The sequence below is a fragment of the Lytechinus variegatus genome, chromosome 2 (assembly GCF_018143015.1).
Source record: "Lytechinus variegatus isolate NC3 chromosome 2, Lvar_3.0, whole genome shotgun sequence".
NCBI lineage: Eukaryota > Metazoa > Echinodermata > Echinoidea > Temnopleuroida > Toxopneustidae > Lytechinus > Lytechinus variegatus.
Window position 1 is genome coordinate 83,669,256 of NC_054741.1, and position 20,802 is coordinate 83,690,057.

The 20,802-nt window shown below is 34.8% G+C and overlaps 1 protein-coding gene across 1 annotated transcript in view; it reads left to right on the top strand.

Moving 5' to 3' along the window:
* LOC121406990 overlaps positions 1-18,306 on the top strand; it is a 28,854-nt gene extending 10,548 nt beyond the window's left edge. Inside the window, exons 5-13 of the mRNA XM_041597863.1 lie at positions 2,395-2,449; positions 5,791-5,931; positions 9,671-9,831; positions 10,326-10,430; positions 11,130-11,272; positions 12,173-12,344; positions 12,595-12,707; positions 15,724-15,808; positions 16,234-18,306. Coding sequence (XP_041453797.1) covers positions 2,395-2,449; positions 5,791-5,931; positions 9,671-9,831; positions 10,326-10,430; positions 11,130-11,272; positions 12,173-12,344; positions 12,595-12,707; positions 15,724-15,808; positions 16,234-16,290 — 1,032 coding nt within the window. The 3' untranslated portion in view covers positions 16,291-18,306. The remainder of the gene's footprint in view (positions 1-2,394; positions 2,450-5,790; positions 5,932-9,670; positions 9,832-10,325; positions 10,431-11,129; positions 11,273-12,172; positions 12,345-12,594; positions 12,708-15,723; positions 15,809-16,233) is intronic.
* Positions 18,307-20,802: the final 2,496 nt, after the last annotated feature.

Below are 20,802 nucleotides of genomic sequence, written 5' to 3' on the forward strand. Positions count from 1 at the left end.
ATGTATTGGAATGGTGATCAAAATTTTGTGGGGGAATAAGGCCTCGTTAATTGTACTTGAGTAGAATTACAATGATATGTTTCATTGGCTTTTATGTAATTCTTGTATTTATACTTCATTTTCACTGCTTTCTTTGTGTTAAGCTTCATTAGAAGATTTTGCAAAATTCTTGGAACAAAATGTGTCAGTAATTTACGTTCTCATGACTGGATGAAAATACACCCTTTCCATGTAACTCGCTCTCCTAACACATGATATATAAGGTTGGATTTGTCTTGCCATAGGGTGAATGTAATACACTTAGGCAAACATGTTTTCCATTCTACTGCTTCTGTAAGGCGCTCCACAATGGACGGAGCTGAAGCAGAAAACTTGCTTTCATAGTTCATGTATTTTATTTTGCTTTATGTTAGATTATGATGAAGGTTTGAAAGCTGGTAGTGTAAATATACTTCGAGTCTTGGGACTGTTTAACGAGTAAATGAGGCATAAGGTAGCCTAACAGTTATCTAACTTATTTTACTGCCTTTGCCATATGTGCATATAACATCAGCTTTACTGATGCTGTTTAATCTGTGCTCAAATGGGAGGATTATTTTGAGAAGGATTCTGGTAGGATTCTGTTAAGAGGAAGTAAGGGAGGAATGCACCAAAGAAGGATATCATGTACACCTATTGAGTGGCTGTCTGTGCATTAAAATGCCATTGTATTGGGTTTTTGTCTCACCTGCGAAGCAAAGTGAGACTATAGGCGCCGCTTTTCCGACGGCGGCGGCGGCGTCAACATCAAATCTTAACCTGAGGTTAAGTTTTTGAAATGACGTCATAACTTAGAAAGTATATGGACCTAGTTAATAAAACTTGGCCATAAGGTTAATCAAGTATTACTGAACATCCTATTAGAGTTTCATGTCACATGACCAAGGTCAAAGGTCATTTAGGGTCAATGAACTTAGACCATGTTGGAGGAATCAACATCGAAATCTTAACCTGAGGTTAAGTTTTTGAAATGTCATCATAACTTAGAAAATATATGGACCTAGTTCATGAAACTTGGACATAAGATTAATCAAGTATCACTGAACATCTTGCATGAGTTTCACGTCACATGACCAAGGTCAAAGGTCATTTAGGGTCAATGAACTTTGGCCGAATTGAGGATATCTGTTGAATTCCCATCATAACTTTGAAAGTTTATGGATCTGATTCATGAAACTAAGACATAATAGTAATCAAGCATCACTGAAAATTTTGTGCAAGTTTCAGGTCTCATGATTAAGGTCAAAGGTCATTTAGGGTCAATGAACTTTGGCCAAATCGGGGGTATCTGTTGAATTACCATCATAACTTTGAAAGTTTATTGGTCTAGTTCATTAAACTTGGACATTAGAGTAATCAAGTATCACTGAACATCCTGTGCGCGTTTCAGGTCACATGACCAAGGTCAAAGGTCAATGAACTTTGGCCGAATTGGGTGTATCTGTTGAATTACCATCATAACTTTGAAAGTTTGTGGATCTGATTCATGAAACTTGTACATAAGAGTAATCAAGTATCACTGAACATCCTGTTCGAGTTTCAGGTCACATGATCAAGGTCAAAGGTCATGTAAGGTCAATGAACTTTGGCCATGTTGGGGTTTTTCTAGTTCATAAAAAAGGTAAATAAGAGTAACCATGTATCACTGAACATCTTGTGCGAGTTAGAGTAGTATTCAAAGTGAGCACTGCTGCTATATTGAACCGCGTGATGCAGGTGAGACGGCCAGAGGCATTCCACTTGTTTTTTTAAAGATCATTGTGATCTGGCTTTGAAAGTATAGACTTCTCATTTGAAAAGCCCCATGTGTTCATTGAATGAAAACATGGGGAATTTGCATAGGTTTTCCCCAGAATGCATCGTGATACAAACATTCAAATACAAATACACTGAAAGAACAATGTGGTATGAATGTGGTACTTCATACTAATCACAAGATTAAAATTACAAATTACAAAAGAAAATGTTTATAGTAATGGGTTGGTAGCAAATTAATGCCTACATAATGTTATCTTTAACTTTTTTTTTCATTTCTTATCTATCAAAGTGTACATTTACATAAATTTCTTTGATAAATTTTTAGAATAGACAAAGGTAATCCTAACCACACATTTGCACTGAAATCTCTATCTTTCATAAAATGAATGAATTCCTTACTGCCCAATCCTATTGAAGTTTTTAAATGTTATGAAATACTGTCTTATTGGAATTATCATTATTACATGAAACTTATTCTTGACACACCCTTAATCAGCTTCTTTTGTGAGGACGGTAACATATCTGTGTGTATATGCAAGCTAAGAAGCTGATTTTGCCATCAAACCCAAACATCTCTCACATTTTATCTTTATACAGGGAAATGCCACTCTCCATCTTTACCCACACTTCAAGGAGCTGGCGAAATTGGAAGGTGAGTCTTTTTTAACCATCACAAAGTGACTTATAAGCAGGATGATATGAGGATTTCAAGAGGAATCAGCAGTTGGATCCATACTATCCAGTATATGTACACTTCATCTGCATGCTGATATGTTAATGTTGAGACTCAATAGCTATCAGCTGCCCGGTGAAGTGTATAGAAACTGGTTACATGCATCAGGAATTCACCCTATCTCAATCGACATGTTGGTTGGTATGGTTGAATCACTCAGAAAATATGTTTATCGTTTTATGACACACTTCTTGACTTGAATAAATTAAGTACATGTTGATCTTGGTCTTCGTTGGCAATGGTGTGTTTTGATGGCTGGTATATACTGTATGTTACATGTTGAGAATACTGTCAAGGTGATGTTTAGTTTGTATCAAAATCTATTGAGAAAGTTTCTTATTTGATCTTTTATTCTACAAATTAGCAACATCAGTATATTTCATTACTGCATTTTTCCTTTTGAATTATCATTATTGAAATAAATGCAGATTGATTAAAAGTTTTGAATTTGTGAATTAGCGTGTCAAAACAGAAATTTTTTTCGGGGGGTGTTAATCCTGTTGCTAATTCACAGATTTTTGTGATTATTCATCAAGGTCATGCATACATGCATGTTTAAATCATTGAAAACTTTAACAGGCCCAAATATAGGTAATGTGAATGGACTCATCAAAAACATACTGGCCAGCCCAGTCTTGAGCTATTTCGGAAAGGAATTTGAAGCACATAGCCTAATATAAAATGATCATCAATTATCATTGCACCTCCTTGAATCTAGATATCACGAATGAATCACAACTGGGAACTGTAATTTCATATAATTCTCAGAAATAAAGATCCAACAGACAATATCAAGGTTAAATTAATACCAGTTGAACCATGCAAGTTGCACTTTTGAACTTTTGACTGAATTACGTTCAGCTTTTTTGCTTGACAACCACCTACAGACTGGTGGGTTATACTTTCCACCCGGGAGTGCGTCTCTGTTGACATAAAGTCTGCAAGATCGGAGGGATGGTTGAATTATAAAATGGTTCTTTCTAGTGGCAGACTTTTGTCTGGTATGATTGGCGGTCTGTCTTATATTATGTTTCTCGGACCAATTGTTGTCTTGACAGATACTCAGTATTGTGATATCATCATTCAAATATGGCATGCTGTTTCAGGATGTGCGGCTCGCCACATGAGAATGTTACAAATTAAGAATGTTTGACTAATACCAACTTCCCTCTTGCTTGGGGGATTCATTTCTGAAAAGTAAAAATGATAAAAGTAGCTAGAAGTCAATAGAAAAGCAATCTTAGTTTTGTGACTATAGGTGCCATGTTTCCGACTGTGGCGGCTGTATCAACATTGAATTCTTAACCAAGGATAAAGTTTATGAAATGTCATAACTAAGATGGTATATGGACTTATTTAAAGAAACTGCAGGAGTTTCAAGTCACATGACCAAGGTCGAAGGTCATTTAGGGTCAATGAATCTAAACCTTTTTTGGGTATAAGGGCCTATTCAATGAAACTTTGATACAAAGGTAATCAAGTATTACCAACCATCTGACATGAGTTACAGATCATATTTTCAAGGTCAAAGATCATTTAGGGTCAACAAACTTTGACAGTTGTGTTATCAATATAAAAAAATCAAAGCAAGGTTAAAGGTCAAGTCCACCTCAGAAAAATATTGATTTGAATCAATAGATAAAAATCAGACAAGAACAATGCTGAAGATTTCATCAAAATTGGATGTAAAATAAGAAAGTTATGACATTTCAAAGTTTTGCTAATTTTTAACAAAATAGTTATATGAACGAGCCAGTTACATCCAAATGAGAGAGTCGATGATGTCACTCACTCACTATTTCTTTTGTTTTTTATTGTTTGAATTATACAATATTTCAATTTTTACGAATTTGACGATAAGGACCTCTTTGCCTGAAGCACAAAATGTTAAAATAATGGAATTCCACGTGTTCAATGAGGAATGAAACCTCATTTCACATGACAATGACGAGAAAATCAAAATATTTCATATTTCAAACAATAAAAAACAAAAGAAATAGTGAGTGAATGACATCGACTCCCTCATTTGGATGTAGCTGGCTCGTTCATATAACTGTTTTTGTGAAATGAAGCGAAATTTTGAATTGTCATAACTTTCTTATTTTACATCCGATTATGATGAAATTTTCAGTGTTATGCTTGTTGAATTTTTCTCTTTTCATTCAAATCAATATTTTTTTTTAAATTGCATCCAGTCATGCATCCATTGCCTTGTGATTTTGACTGGCTAATAGCTTTGTGCCCTTCCCATCAAAGTTAAGTCAGCTTTGGTCGGACCTGAACCACCTCTTTGCATGGCTCACATTTTTAGAGAGTCAAATATTTTTGCTGATGAGAAGGCTCTAAAAATAGGAAAGAATATTATGTACTTTCTTGTTGCTTACCACACCACCAGGACATTGCCAATATATGTGTTATTTTACAGTGTATTTAAAAAAAACCCTCTAAAATCAGCCTTGTTTTGATGAGTACAAGGACTTGAGAGGTTGTCATCTTGGAGACCTTGATTGTCTTCTGCTCTACGCTGCTACATCTAGTTGCATTGTGACTTCTGTTTCAGGGAAATGCAGCATGATGTAGTGGTGTAGCTCAGTAAGACCAGTCCATCCAGATAGATGAGTATATCACTCTTATTCTTCATTTAACATCAATTATATATGAGGATTTTTAGAATCTGTATGCTAGTGATAATTTAACTATTTTCAGTCGGGTCAATCCAGTGACTTTGAGACCAGATGTTTTGACTTACCCCGTAGATTGATATACTTGATCTCATTTTTGGAACTACTATATATTTGTGATGTAATGTTGAATATGAATCATTCATGGTTTCTAAAAGTCTGTTCTAAAATTTCTAGTAAGTTCAAACTGACATGGAGTTCTGCTTTTTGTAGATACTCTCATTTGTTCACATTGTTGATACAGTATGAACAGTCAAACTTCACCATGGGAAGACTTAAAGAAAAATATATATTATCTTATTTTTATTAAACATTATGTTAATGACATTCCTGTTAATTTTATGATCATTGTTTACACTACGTTCTGTCCCCTATAATGTTGTAATGTGTATTTTATGATCTACTAAATGAATTTTGCACAATTATGAAACATGGCTGTTAGTACAGTCCAATTTCTGAGTCATTAGTTCCCTGAAATTTTTGTATTACTATTAAAAAGTTTTACAATTCTAACTGCCTAATCATGTTTCAAGTGTGTTTTCTTTACCATAACCCACTATGTTTCCATCCTATGTACAGGAGTGGTGGAATACTTGAACACTGAAGTGATAACATCTAAGCAGAAGAAGTTTAGTCTGGTAACCTTTGTAGACACACCAGGGTTAGTGGATGGTGATATGAAGTATCCCTTTGATGTGGAGCAGGCTATCTTATGGCTAGGTAAATCTATTGTCTTATTATTTGAAACAAGGGGTAGCATAGCTTGAAAAACTCTTGATTTCGCTAATTGTGGTCATAACAAGGCTTGTATTAAAGTGCTTTATGAATTGGGCACAAAGACTGCTGTTATGAAATATCTTTCCAATTATTTCACCGACAACTGTTATAAACATACCAGCTACATATATACATGTATATTGGTACAAGTACCATCCACGAGCAAATCATCTTACTTTAATTCATAAAGTGTTTTTTCTTTTAAAATACGCATAGGCCTCAATAATCCTATCAATAGAAATGCCACATTTCATTTTATCTGAATCTGAGTATGTGGGGATGGTGTGGGGAATTTATTTTAGAAAATGTATGTGACAAAATCTTGATTTAGAAATCAGATGTTTTAGAATATCAGCAATCCAATTCTCTGTCTTCCTGTTTACAGGAAGTCATTCCTATTAGAAACATTTCCATTTGTAGGTTTGTTTGAGTCAATGTACGTCATTTCTGCTTTCTTTAGACTGTGACGCGATTGAGATTAGTTGGTTCAACACCCACTGACAAAGACCAGACACCAAAGATAGAGAGAGTGAGAGAGAAAGACAAGAGAGAGGGGATGACTGAATGGAAGAGACAATAGGAGAGATGGAAATTTGCAACAAACTTATTTGAAATTGATTGAAAATTTCAGTTGCAATTCTTGTAATTGATTGAGCACCAAATTATCTTTAATATTGCAGCAGTAGGCTTTTTTCATAATGCAGGAATTGGACCAGTGATTGATTGCAAATTTTCTATTGATTACAAATAACTTACCTGTACAATGTCTACATGTTCAGGAAGGGTGAGGAGGGTAGAAGATAAAGGGGTGAAAAGACAGGTGTTTGGTGAGATAGACTCCAATACTCACTCTCTATCTGCAGCAGAAATAATACATTCTAAAATTGTCCATTAGTAACACTAGTCATGAATCATCAAAGATTAAGATTTATCAATGAAACATACACTTATAATGAGATCACTAGACAATTCTTGACTATCGGGTTGTCCCTGCCTGGAATAGACGAGGCAACTGGAACGATCTCCATCGAGCGGCACCACCTCCAGAGGTCCGAGGCAAGCATGTCGAGGGAGCTCGACCATGTGCCGCCCTGCCGGTTTATGTAATCCGCAACAGACCAGTTGTCTGTGCGGATTGATGAAAATTGGCCAACCAGCTTGTGCTGGAAGTGTCGGAGGGAGTTGTGCACACCTCGCATCTCCAGCACATTTATGGCTTGCCCCGAGCCACAAATGACGTGTGGGTACATTGGGCTAGGCTGCGTTGGATGTCAGCCGGGAGGGGGATCCTTAACTGCAGCAAATCAATGCCAGGCTTGTAATGGCGAAGAAGATGCCTCTGGAATGGCCTCATGTGTAGGCGACAATCTGATAAGATGTTGACTAAACTGGCCACGTAACCCAACAGTCGTAGCCAGGCACGGGCCCTCACATGGCTGCGTCCCCGGAAGGGGGGGGGGGACATGATCAACCGTACCCTGTTGGAACTGGGCCGGGCGATAAGTTTGGGAATGTTTATCTCCGTGCCCAAGTAAGTGGGAATGCGGGAGGCAGTAAGCTCTGAATTCTCCCACCTAACTCCTGAGTTACCCGAAGGAGTAGGGCGAGGTGAGAGAGAAGCTTCACCTTGGAGTCTGTGACGAGATGCCAGTTGTCTGAGACATGTTGCCACGTAAGGCGAGGGGCCGGTAGGAGGGACTCAAGTAGATGTATCCAGTTATCTTGTAATTAAGAAAATCTGGGGCTAGGCTGCGTCAGAACCTGTGGGTCAGCAATAGATACAGAGGAGTAAAATAAGAATATAGTTATTTTGTGGCAAGAATAGATGAGAGTAAAAGATTGGTGAGATGTTAAAATTGTGGTTATCTAGTGCATTTTGCAATATAATTGGAAGGTGTGATTTTCATAATCAAATACTATGTAGACAGTACCAAAATATTGCTTTGGGGCTGATTAAATCATAAATTAACGCTTTGTTTTAAGCATTATTGATAGAAGACAAAGGTTGTAAATAATCACAAGTCTAGTTACAGGAAAATCAAAAGATTACTTCTGGTTAAAAAGCTGAAAGATCCTTTTCAGCATTTTTAGTGAAGTAAATTATTTTCATTTGTTTCATATTTCTTTCAAGGAAGATCAAAAGTCTAGTCTGCTAGGATAAATGTCAATTCAATTCAATTCTTTATTTCATTTCCATTCAACATGTCCAAACATAATACAAAGTAATATAAATCGGATATAATTTACAGATTAACATTCTTATCTCATAACAAAACTTTCAACTTTTTGCCAAATGTTTCTAATGAATATATTTCCTCTTGGTAATCAGATGTGAATGTTGTAGAATATTCTCTGGGTTGCTTCAAAGTCTAATATGACTGCAATGTGATTACATGCATATTTCATCCTTGGCACCAAGATGAAACATTAGATGTGTTATGTGGGTGAGGTTTTTGCCATTTGACAGTTATTAGCATTTTTGAGGGGGCGTATGTGTATGGATTGGTTGGAGATTGCATGCATCTATTTACATCTGTGCTGTGTGACGATAGAGCTATTTGGATGATGGTACTTACAGTAGATGGCGGAGCGTCAGAAAGGCTTGGGATCTGTTTGTTGGATTCCTTCCAGAGTTGTCTCTAACCTTTCCTATCCCATGTTGCATCTATTTCTTTCGTTTTTCTATTTTTTCTTCATCCTAAGGGTCATTCCTGCCTCTATTTTTTCTCATTTTCTTGCCCTCTTACTCTTGCCCTCCCCTTCTATATCTCTCTTCCCCCCCCCCCCTTTACCTCAATATCTTACACTCTACCTCTCATTCTTTCAGATCGACCTCTTCCCTATTCTGTATCCTTCTCTTCTCCCCCCTCTGTCTGTCTGTCTGTATCTGTCTATCCATCCATCCCTTGATTCTTTCTCTTTCAGTTCTACCTCTTCTATCTATCCATCTCTTGATTCTCTCTTCCCCTCTAGGCTTCCTAATCTGTTCTGTCTGTTCACATCTAGTCTCTGTCCCATAGTTTTTCAATCATGTATCGAACTAAAAAGAATTGTTGGTTTGCTCTTTAGATCAAAACCAGAAAGACTCTTAACATCAATCAACTGACACACAGGATACCATTCCTTCTACAATAATAATTTGTTGACCATTCAAACATGGCTGTAGCAACGATAATCAGCATTACATTATATTTCTTTGATTTGTTGAATGTCAGTCGACAATCATGGTGTGGTATCATCTGTTGCAAGTCATAGATCAATGATTCATTTACCAGCTCTGCGTACACGTTAACCCAGATATGAATGATCTGGGATGATCTGACACATATGATTATGACAATTGGTATTGACTCATTGGCATTTAACACCATCATAACACCTGGAACAATTGGATTTGAACACCAAGTATACATATTTGCATTAGCACCTAATTATCTACGAGTATATGAACATCTGTGACAAAACTTTGGTTTTTATGACCCCAAATTGACACCTTTTTCCACCCAACTGATATATGCGCTGGGATTAGAAGGCCTAATTAATACTCTTCATTGACAACAGTCTGAAGCTTATTTATCAGATTTTCTTAATGTGAGAATGAATGATGAATATTTCTTTCTTTACTACTCACTGGAATCAGAATAATCACTTTCTCTTAATCCACCTTTCTCTCACTCTGTAGGTGACCTTGCTGATCTGATCTTTGTGTTCTTTGACCCCATTGGTCAAGCTTTGTGTAAAAGGACAATGAACCTGGTTGAGAAGCTGAATGAGAAACATGCTGACCGGGTCAAGTTCTATCTTACTAAGGCTGATGAGGCTGGACATGAGAGTGACAGACAGGTAACATGATGTTGTCAATCTCAAAGTTTTACCTAAATATCTCTTTATAGATTAGGTGACATTACATATAAACTACCGAAACACTTCTGCTCAAAAGATACACAAATAAAATCAAATCCATTTGATTGTGAATTGTGAATCTGATGTTTCTTTCAATTAAATTCATGGACCATATTAAAAAAAAATGAAAATTTCATTTGTACATTTCACCCTATTATGGGACCTATCTGAAAGTTTTTATTTCTGCTTTATAGTTCATATGAAAGTCCTCTGAAAATCTACCAAGATTGTATTGGCTTGACCAGTTCATGTAATGAAGTAAGAATGAAGAAAAATGGGGGTTGGATGTTCAGGTTGATTACTCTTCAGCAGTATTCAATATGAAATCATAATGGAAAGGTTTCTTGGAGAGTCTTAATGAGAAAAGCATTCTGATGGATTCATCTGTAATATTATTGGTGAAATACTATTTTCTGACTGTTTTCTACATACAGCGTGTACTCATGCAGATTGTCCAGGAGCTATGTAAGAGACCTGGTTTAAACCGAGCCGGCTTCAACATGCCAACAATATACATCCCAACATTATCATCAGGAAAGGTATGATATCAACACTTGTTTGGGACATAATTAGACATCATAACTGAGGTCATATACTTAAAGTGTTGGGATGAGCTTAGGGACATATATATATAAGATACAATTTGAATCAGTTTTATCAAATTGACACAATGTCTCGTATATAACGAGGATGCTCAAACTATGAATAAAATATGCAAAATACACTGATCATATTCTATCAATTTGATATTTTGATGAAAGGGATTTTTTGATTGACTGAACAATGTTTTTTTTTAAATCAAGACATCATCACTAAAAACAAATTCAGCACCTCCTAGCAGGACTATTGCTCAGTGTTTTTGCTCTTAATCCTCCCATTTTTGCATACACCAAATGATAGGAAATGAAGAAAAGCTGCCTTGGAAGATGCTAAGTGGGATTTTCTCCTAGTGAGATGCCTTAAACTTCTGTGGATCAGGGCAATCTTCTTGCCTTGTTTGAAATTTTCACAGACAAGTGTTAAGATGTACTGAAATCCTTTAATCTTGATTGGTTGAGAGCAAATTCATCAGTGAAATTGATGCATTTGATTGGCCTAGGGCAAATTTTTTATTTAAAATCCCTGACAAGCCATTACATGAAATGCAGTCTGAAATGAATGAATGTGTAATGGTATATACCTTCAAGAATGCTTTGACTTGAAATTAAATGATTTTTCATTCCTTTCTGATCTTTTAGAGTCGATGTGTGAACCAGATAGAAGAGGTTTGTAAGGATATAGAGAAAACGATCAAACAAACCATTCAGAACACACTCAATACTCTAGAGACTGATTGTGAACACATCTCAAGACTCATTGATGATAAGCTAGATGAAGACAGGTAAGTAGTTTCCCATCTCTGTAATTCATGATATTTGTTGATCTGGGCCCCCATCTTACATAGAGTTGCGATTGATCCGATCAATAACAACTATGGACGGCCAGCAACGTCATCATCTAACATGCATGCATGTTTGTTCAAAATATTTTCTATGATGTATATTCATACATTCATTGTTCTCTTGAAGATTCAGTGTGATTCTCTCTGTTTACTAAGGAGATTGTGCAATTTTCCTGTAGAATATATTATGACACTGATGGATTTCCTTAGTTATGATTTGATTGGATCAATTGTAACTCTTTGTAAGACGCAGCCCCTGGTCTAAGAATACACAAAGATGTAATTGTGCACTTTTATTCTGCATACCAAGGAGCTGCGGGGAGGTACTAAAAATCCTTCTTATACAGGTTTGCAATTGATTACAAATCATTATGTTACAAAATCTGTGACTAGATACAACAAATTGTTTAAGTTTAATTGTAAGTCTATGTCGCAAACCATGTACAAAAATACAATTGTAAACATTAAGCACCCCCTGATGATACTTGTATATGTATCAGAAAATTTAGGAGCTGAATGAATTGACCTGTCTGTATGCCACTGATCATTTCCTCAGATTGAGAGTGTGATGTCGCTCCAATGTCTTTTGATATCCTTTGATTTTTGAGAAACCTCACTCCATAAGTACACATACCATAGTTTGCTTCTGTGTACCATTGATCTGCCCTTATCAATTCATACATCTAAATATTTCTTTTTATGATCTATGATTATTGAATGAAAAATATTGAATATGACATGGGTCATTGTCCTTCTTAAATAGTTTACAATGATGCACTATTAGTATTTCAAATATTTATTTTTGAATAACCTAGTCTCTTTATTTTGTATTTTTCATAGGCAAGCAAATTCCTACAACTTCCGAGCTAAGGGTAAATCATTGATCTTCTACGCCCTTGGATTGTTGCTTCCATTTCTTCTGTTCATTAACTTCTTGGCCAGTACAGTGTCTGATGAGTTCACATCAGGTTTACTAGGAGAAGATGGAGCTACCATGCTGAAATCATACCTGGTAAATAAGATTCTGGGTGATGGGGGTTGGGTGGGGTGTTGGTGGTTATCTTTGATGTTGATATATCAGTATCGGTGGCGATGATGGTAGTGATAATGGTGGATTGGTCAATGACAATGATTTTGATGAAGATGATTGTGGTGGTGGTGGTGATGGTGGTGGTGGTGATTTTGGTGGTAGTGGTGTTGATGGTGGTGGTGATGGTGATGATGATGAATTTTATCATATTTAATTTTTCTTTTTTTTTCAGAGTCCTATAGGAGGTATTTGGCATACCATACCTGTTGAGTATCATCTGCATGCTATGATTGGTATAGCTCTTATATGCTTCCTGCTTCTCCTCTTTGCTAAGCTTTCAACAAGGTGGGTATAAAGATCTAATTTATAGATCCAGGTGGGTGTTTCATAAAGCTGCTTTACGCACAACTGGAACATGTTCTTGGGTCATAAATCAATTAAATAAGGATATCACATAGCACAAGAAAGGATCACCGGTCGTGCGTAAAGTCATTCGTATCTTACAAACAGCTTTATAAAACACCCACCAGGGTAATAAATCCCATAATTCACCATTAAAATATGGAGAAAAGATGGTTAACAAAACTTCCAATATTAGCAATTCTTTGGAACTAGACTTAAGTATGTATGTAAAAATAAATGGAAAAACTGAACTGAACTAATATATGAACTTTTAAAACCCTTGTGATTAAGGAACTTTTTTCTTATTAAAAAATCGGTGGTAGGCAGAGTTCAAAGTTTGTCTTTATTCATCCAAATAAGAAATTTGTTTCGTTCACATCTTCCAATAAAGATATGCAGTGAAAGTGAACACACATTTACTGAACGGCTACAAACTGGTAAAGATTTCATGGTTATTGAAATGAAATGAAAATGCATAGGATTAATTTAATGAGAGAGCATAAAATGTTTTCCAATAAACGTTTAAATATATTTTCATTTCAACCTGTAAATGGAACAAATAAATGTGAATCTATGAATAATTATTGAAGGGATTCTGACACAACAAAAATGAATAACCACAGTGGGAATATGTGAGAGAATAAATCCTGGATTGATTGAATAGAATCAAAATGAGATCCAGACAGACAGCTAGCTATTCACCTGTTAATGACTTCCTGTTTAAATGTTAAGGGAGGCCCCCTGCTGTTGCTATATCCAGAGCGGTATCATTCATGTAATGCAATATGCTGGCATGGCATAGCATGTTAAATCAATTTGTGCGATTACATCATTATGTCTGGGTTGGAAGGAGGTATAAGGACTTATGCATCAACTACTTGGTATGGAAAAAAAAGCAAGACTAGCAGATATATTTGCTCTATGTATTGAAATCATTCAATATCTGATAAGCACATAACCATTATGCCCTATGATAAAATTCTACATACTGGTATTTTGTAGCAGGTGATAGTCTAATGTTATTTGTTTAGTGTGGAATTGATATGAATATGAGAGAACTTGGTAATCTATAAATAGTCTAGCTCAGACTGGTTTATATATTAAAGACTCATAGCTCTTTTATTATGTCTCTTTCATTTCCTGTTATGCAATGTGGAGGGGGGTGTTATGTATGAAATATTGCATAAGAGACTTGCAGAAGTAGGTAATGTCAGTCTCATTTCCTCCCTGGGGTATTCTGAATTAAATTGAAATAACTCGCATTAAAGTTTACTTGTGTTGCTTTGTCTAGCGAGCCTCTTGTATGTTCAATATAAATAGAATTAAAAATTTCTACAAACACTACCCCCCCTTATTGCATAATCTATGAATAAAAAAGTATATTGCACTTTTCTGTTTGATTTAGACAATAGGCTTGCTTTGATAATATGTTTACAAATATACATTGTTATAACATGTATTTCCCCTCCCCCACCTTTTTTTTCATTTAAGATTCCTGTGAGAAGTTAAAATGATTGATTGCATTTTAAATGTGTAGAAATTAATATCCACCTTGGATATCAGTAGGAAGGAATTTTTTTTACATATGTTTCTGTACAGTCATGCATCCCCCATTCCTATTTTTAAATTGAAATTAGAAATCACTAACCCTATAGAGAGACTAATGGATGGTGTTGGTAGGGGAATGAACATATAGAAATGCTCAATGTTGAATGAGATAGTATTTGATATAGCCATAACTAGATGCTCAACAGTTCTGGGATTTGAAATATTGATGAGGACAAGGACGTGGTATACAATAAAAGACAGATGAAATTTCATCCTCCTCCCCCTCCTCCTTCATACTCCCAGGTACAAGGATGTTTAGAATATGGGCGTTGCTCTTATTTGTCAATTTAAAATGTGAATTTGGATTTATTTCTATTTCTGATAAAGGATTAAAAGATTGATTGCTTTGCGGTTATTATTCTAAACATCCATGTACCTGGGAGTATGACCGGGGGGGGGGGATAAAATTTCATCCATCTTTTATTGTTTATCAAGGACTCTAAGCCCTCTTTCCAGTCCTTGTCCTCATCAATATTTCAAATCCCAGGATTGTTTAGTATCTAGTTATGGCTATATCAAGTGCAATCTCATTTACACAATCTCTGAAAGTTCTTATTGAGTTGGCGGTTGGAATTGTATAATTGTAATTCAATCTCCAATAAATCAGATTCTAGACTTAATTTTTCGTATTTTCTGCATAATTATGAACAGACAGGATATTCATACTCGATTAAGTGAGAAGTTAAGGCAAATTAAAGAAAAATCTTATTAAATCAACGCCTTTAGAAAGTATCATCTATGCATTTTTGGTAGTACATTGTAATTGGTACTATTGTATTTATAAACCCATGATACATGAAAACTTTTCCATTATGGTAATGACCATAGGAACCTTGATTTTGATTGGCTACAGAGCCTTGTTGCCATGGTTATCGCCATAATGACATAGTTATCCTATGTATAGAGTAGAACCTTGGATTGGATTGCGGAGGCACTCGTTCGTCCTTCAGATTAGTATGTAGTCTTAAGGTTTAATAGTTGGGTACCAGGTATGTGTCTTTATATAGAGACATAACTTTTCTCTGAGATTCTGAGCATGAATTTTCAGTTTGTTTGTTTTCCAATTAATGAAAGTACAAGTTAAATGCGTAATCTGATATGAAGCAATACATGAATACCTCGGGTGCTTATCAATTTCATGCTGTTGTATGACTTTGGCTTGGAATGTAATGTACATATATCCTGGCTATCGGTTCAATCATTGTGATGAAAAATCCTTTTCACCTTGAAATGACATAATAATGATTTATCTGTATTTATGTAACATTTCTCTGGTAATCAATGACCAAGTGGTAAACCTGATTATAATGGTCATTAATCATTTGTTTTATATATTGTCATCCTAATACAGATTAAAGCCTACATTGAGTCGTAAAGAGAAGAGGTACTTCAGTGAACAGAGAGAGTATGTACAGAAACAAGTAAAGGGAGCAAAGGTAAGATATCAATCAGTATGCGATGATAATAAAAATATTTTATTTACCCTGGGTAGACACTTCAGTTAGAAAACTGCTCCTCCAGCAGGCCCTGCGTAATATAACATGCTATAATTACCCTTCTCCAATCTAAATGATGAACGCTGAGGACGAAGGCAGGTCCCATATAACTCAGTCTTTTTCGAACCCACAACCTATGCTATACCACTGAGCCACCCCATGTGTGGTATCATCTGCACATTGAAAGTAGGCACTTGCACTGGAATATATGAACACACAGGGCTCATAATACCCTAACGAGGCCAAATTAGTTTTACATGCTTTATTAGGTGTGGTAGAAAAAAAAATCACTTTTTGTATTCATTGTTGCAGTCTTTAATTACAATTGTCTTTTCTTCTTTTTTGGTTGTCTCTTTGTTCTCCAGGAGAAGTTGTACACAGAATACTTGAACCAATGTGTAGCTATCTCTGACCTAAGCTGAAGGACCATCTCTATACATCAACAGAGTACTAATTATGTCTACCTTGTAATATAAACGAGCCATTATTACAAATCACAATCACGGCATGTAAATAAGAATGTAATAATAAACTGCAGTTGTATTGATTGGATATGTATAGATGAAGGGCCATGAAGTAACACTTTGAAATATAGTGATAGATAATAAGTAAGGTTTTCATAGCGCACTTTTCATCTTAATTAGGTGCTTAAGGCACTCAGCAAATTTACAACAAAATTGTTAGCTTACTGATTAATGAAGATGTGAATTTGGAATCGATTTTAAGTTCATATTTTACAATTTCATTATTTGAAATTATGAAATGATTAAAATAGAAGTACTTTTGATAACTTAATGTATGAAATTATGCTGCATATGATTATTAGCCTCCCTTTATAACTTCATTCTGTATAATATCCCTAGCTATGTGGTGTAACCAGGGTCGGGAGTTTCAACAAAGATCGAAACTCTTAAGAATCAGAGAACTTCAAATCCTATTGATAACCATTTAAAACAAATAAAGCGGATTATTCATTAGATAGACCTTTTCAAGTTCTCAGGTAGAAAATTCTATTTGCAAAGAAGTACCATATGTTTAACATGTCAAGTTCATTGACAAATGATTTTTGTTTTGAAAAGATTGAGCTGAATATTTGAATTTTTTAAATTAACTTGCATAAAATATTATTAGTGGTATAGAGAACAGTAGTTATCAATTATTCTTTTAATAGCAATTCCAGAGACCTTTTATCATGCAATCAAATTTGAGACCAAATGTTTAAATAAATGATCTGTAACTTTGGATATTTGTATTAAAAAGGAGAATATTGAATTAATTAGTTGTGGTGTATTCGATAATCCATTCACAAGTTATAAAATTATATCACTATCAACTTTGAAAGAAGTAATGTTTAACTATATAAGATTACGCTTTAGGCATTTACAGTTTTCACTGAAATGAAATATTAAAAAAAGCAAGATGATAATCATTTGAATTTAATTGAATGTTTGTCATCTCACATTTCTTAAGATAATCAACTGATTTAAGAATTTTCTTTAGAATTAGAAACTGAAAGGAGGAGGGTTTGTGAGTAATATATTATTTTAATCATTTTGTGTAGTATAAAATGTATTGACAGCACAAAATAATCTTTAAGGTCTGTATATGAAAAGAAGCAGTATAGATTTAATTTTTTTTTGAAGTGACATGTCTGGTTTAAAAATGTTTGCCCAAGCAAGTTGTGTTTAAAAAATCACCATGATTGTTTTTTTTTATATAAAAATGCTAAGTGCCTCTTATCTGAAGTATTTTGTACAGAGAAAATTATTGATAAAGTATATTAAGTATTACCTTCTCATCATTATCTCCAGCTATCAGTTTTTAAGATCTCAATTTACCATACTTTTGTGTGGGTCAATCAACGTTTAAAAATGACAATCTAATTAAATTTTTCTAAGTTAATTGGTTTTTGTTTAAAGGATCAAGAATTATGACCTATTCCAGTTGGAATTTGGAGAATGTTCTATACAGGTTACAGATAAAAAAATTGTCTATAAGATTACTTTCTCAATGGATTGGCTATGGGATCTGGGTCATCCCTGTACAGATGATAATTCGAGTATTCAGTGTGAGTGAGTGACTATCAATTTCCCTATTTCAATCTCCAAATGTTTTATTTCCAACCACAATGAACCTAAAATTTCTAGCTGTGTAGGTTTTCCAGTTGATGTGTGTGATTTGCTCATTATTTGTAGAACTTTTTTTTCTTGCCCATGTCAAATTGCACTTTACAAAACTATCAGCAGTATAAGAATTAGTTATTTCGCCTATTGTAATGTTCCACCTGCAATCTGATATTATTTGTTTCTGCATGATAATCTTTATTTTTTTTTAGTTTGACTGCCTCAAGAACTGTATCCCTGTTGCCTCAAATCTGAAATCATCTGTATTCTGTAGGTCATTACTTCAATTCACAAGAATGAAATTAAAGTCAATGATAGAGAACAAAGTCTGGCGCCATCTGTTGTGGAGTTAATTATTGTGTTATCTAATGAGTGTGATGATAGTGCTGAATTAGGGTTCTGAAATGAGTTTCATGATGTGCACTTGTCATTCATTGCGACACTACCCTACCAATAATACCATCATCCAACAACCATTAAAATCAGTTGGTGGGCTCATTAAAACATGTACTAGCCGTTTTCATAAATGAAAATGTTAATATTACAGGTGGTATATGATAGTGATGATGCCCATGCTGATACTGGTGATGAGGGATTGATGGGTGTTTATGATGATGATAGTGTTGATGATTAAGATGATGATGGTGATGATGATGATTATGATGATGGTGATGATGAGTAAGACATGTTGGCCCAAAAGCAGTCTAACCTAGGAGGGCATACAAAAGCATTAACAGAGATTCTGGGCTCCGTAACACAAAGAATAGCGATCAATTGCTAAATGAACTGACCAATCAATATCAATGTTACACACGCATTTGGTTTTAAATACTGACCAGGAACCAATCAGTGCGGTTCTTTCATATTTGCAATCCATCGCAAACCTTTGTGTTACGGAGCCCAGGTCCAAGTATAATTGCACCTTTTTGAAAAGGGCACTAGATATGCTTGGTCACACCAAAAATATTTAATAGTTCATGATTTTGTATCCCCTCTTAAACTTCTTGTAAACTGGGCCTTAAAGGGGAAGTTCACCCTGACAAAAAGTTTATTGTAAAAATAGCAGAAAAAAAAATATTGCCGAAGGTTTGAGAAAAATTCATCAAATAATTAAAAAGTTATTAGAATTTCTATTATTTGATTTGTGACGTCATATGCGAGCAGCATTCCTACATAGCGAATGGTAAAAAGTCAAGGAAATGTCATTTTCTCAGAAAATTGAAAATGGTTTTCACTGTAGCTTTTGTATATCAATAGAAAAATCATTTCACACCCGATCATGAATAGAAAACAAAATTAAGTCATCAGGAACCATACAAAATTTGAAATTCATGCATTTTATATTACACAACACATGGGGCAGCTGCTCGTTTATGACGTCACAAATCCAAAACTTTAAACTCTAATAACTTTCTTACTCTTTAACGGATTTTCCTCAAACCTTCACCAATATTGTTTACTATTTTTTCTGCTATTTTTACAACAGAGTTTTCTTCAGGGTGAACTTCCCCTTTAATGTATACTTCTCTCCCTTACTCTCTTTTTTTCCTGTTTTCTATTTCTATTCCAACATCGAGAGCTCTCTGCCCCTTCTCTGTCTCCATCTTTTCCAATCACTCCAACTTCTTGATCTACCTCTGTCAGCCTCCCCCTTTCCAATCCCTCACACTTCCTCCTCCCGAACCCATCTCCCTTATACCCTTCTCACCCCTCTCTCCCTCCATCTCTATCATCTTCACCCTCACCCTTATTCTCTCTCTTATTCTAGATGTTAAACTCATTGCAAATTTTCACTACAATTGTAGACACGGGACAGTTTTGTATATTTTTGTTTAATCATTTATTTCACGGATCAATTTTCCATCTTTTCATTCTTTCAATCTATTTCCCACAACCAAAGATTACAAACAAGGAAACAAAACAATGAAGAGATTACCTTGAAAAAACCTCTCAAACTTACTAAAAAGTGGCCACCTACATGTACATACATGTGCCCAAAGACATTGAAAAGAATATTTCCAATGTGATTCTTAAGCCTTTCTTGGTCATGCTACCCCTTGTAAGTTAGTCTCTCATTGACATTATTTACAACACACATATACAGTATACAAGTGCATTTCTTTAACAAAAATAGTGAACATTGATCATCACAAGAACCAATCTTCTATCTAAATTATACTCTGATATTGCAAATATAATCTTTGATATATATATCTTCACATATATATACTAATGAAGCAAGCATACAATATACAAAAATAACAATAGATTACATCAAAATAATTTGATTTCAATTACACATTTTGTATCATCAAGTGTAGGAGCAATTTAAAAAACAATATACATGGAAAAAATACATGTTACCGTTATCATGCAAACACTAATTCTAAACTTTTCAAAGCAAAACTAAAGCCACAATCCATTCCTATTAAAACCAATCAATGCAAAACCCTTTCTTTCCATCCTTCTACCTAACCTTTGACCATTAGAAAACATCTCCCCATACAATAGTAAAAATATAATATGTTTGTCAATATCTTACATTAACCAAAACATACTCCACTTGTACATGTACAAGAAATATACATACATGTATAAGAATCTCTTCATTATACATGGAACAATATCAACAATTATATCCTATTCCTTGTGACCACGATACTTCTATATCAAAAGAAAATCCACAAATATATTGAATATTCATAATAAACAAATAATAGATAACAGTTCAATTTTGGCTATCGTGTATCCTTAAGTAGAAAATATTTTGGTTAATCAGATTTAAGCAATATGCCCCACTTTAGTATCATG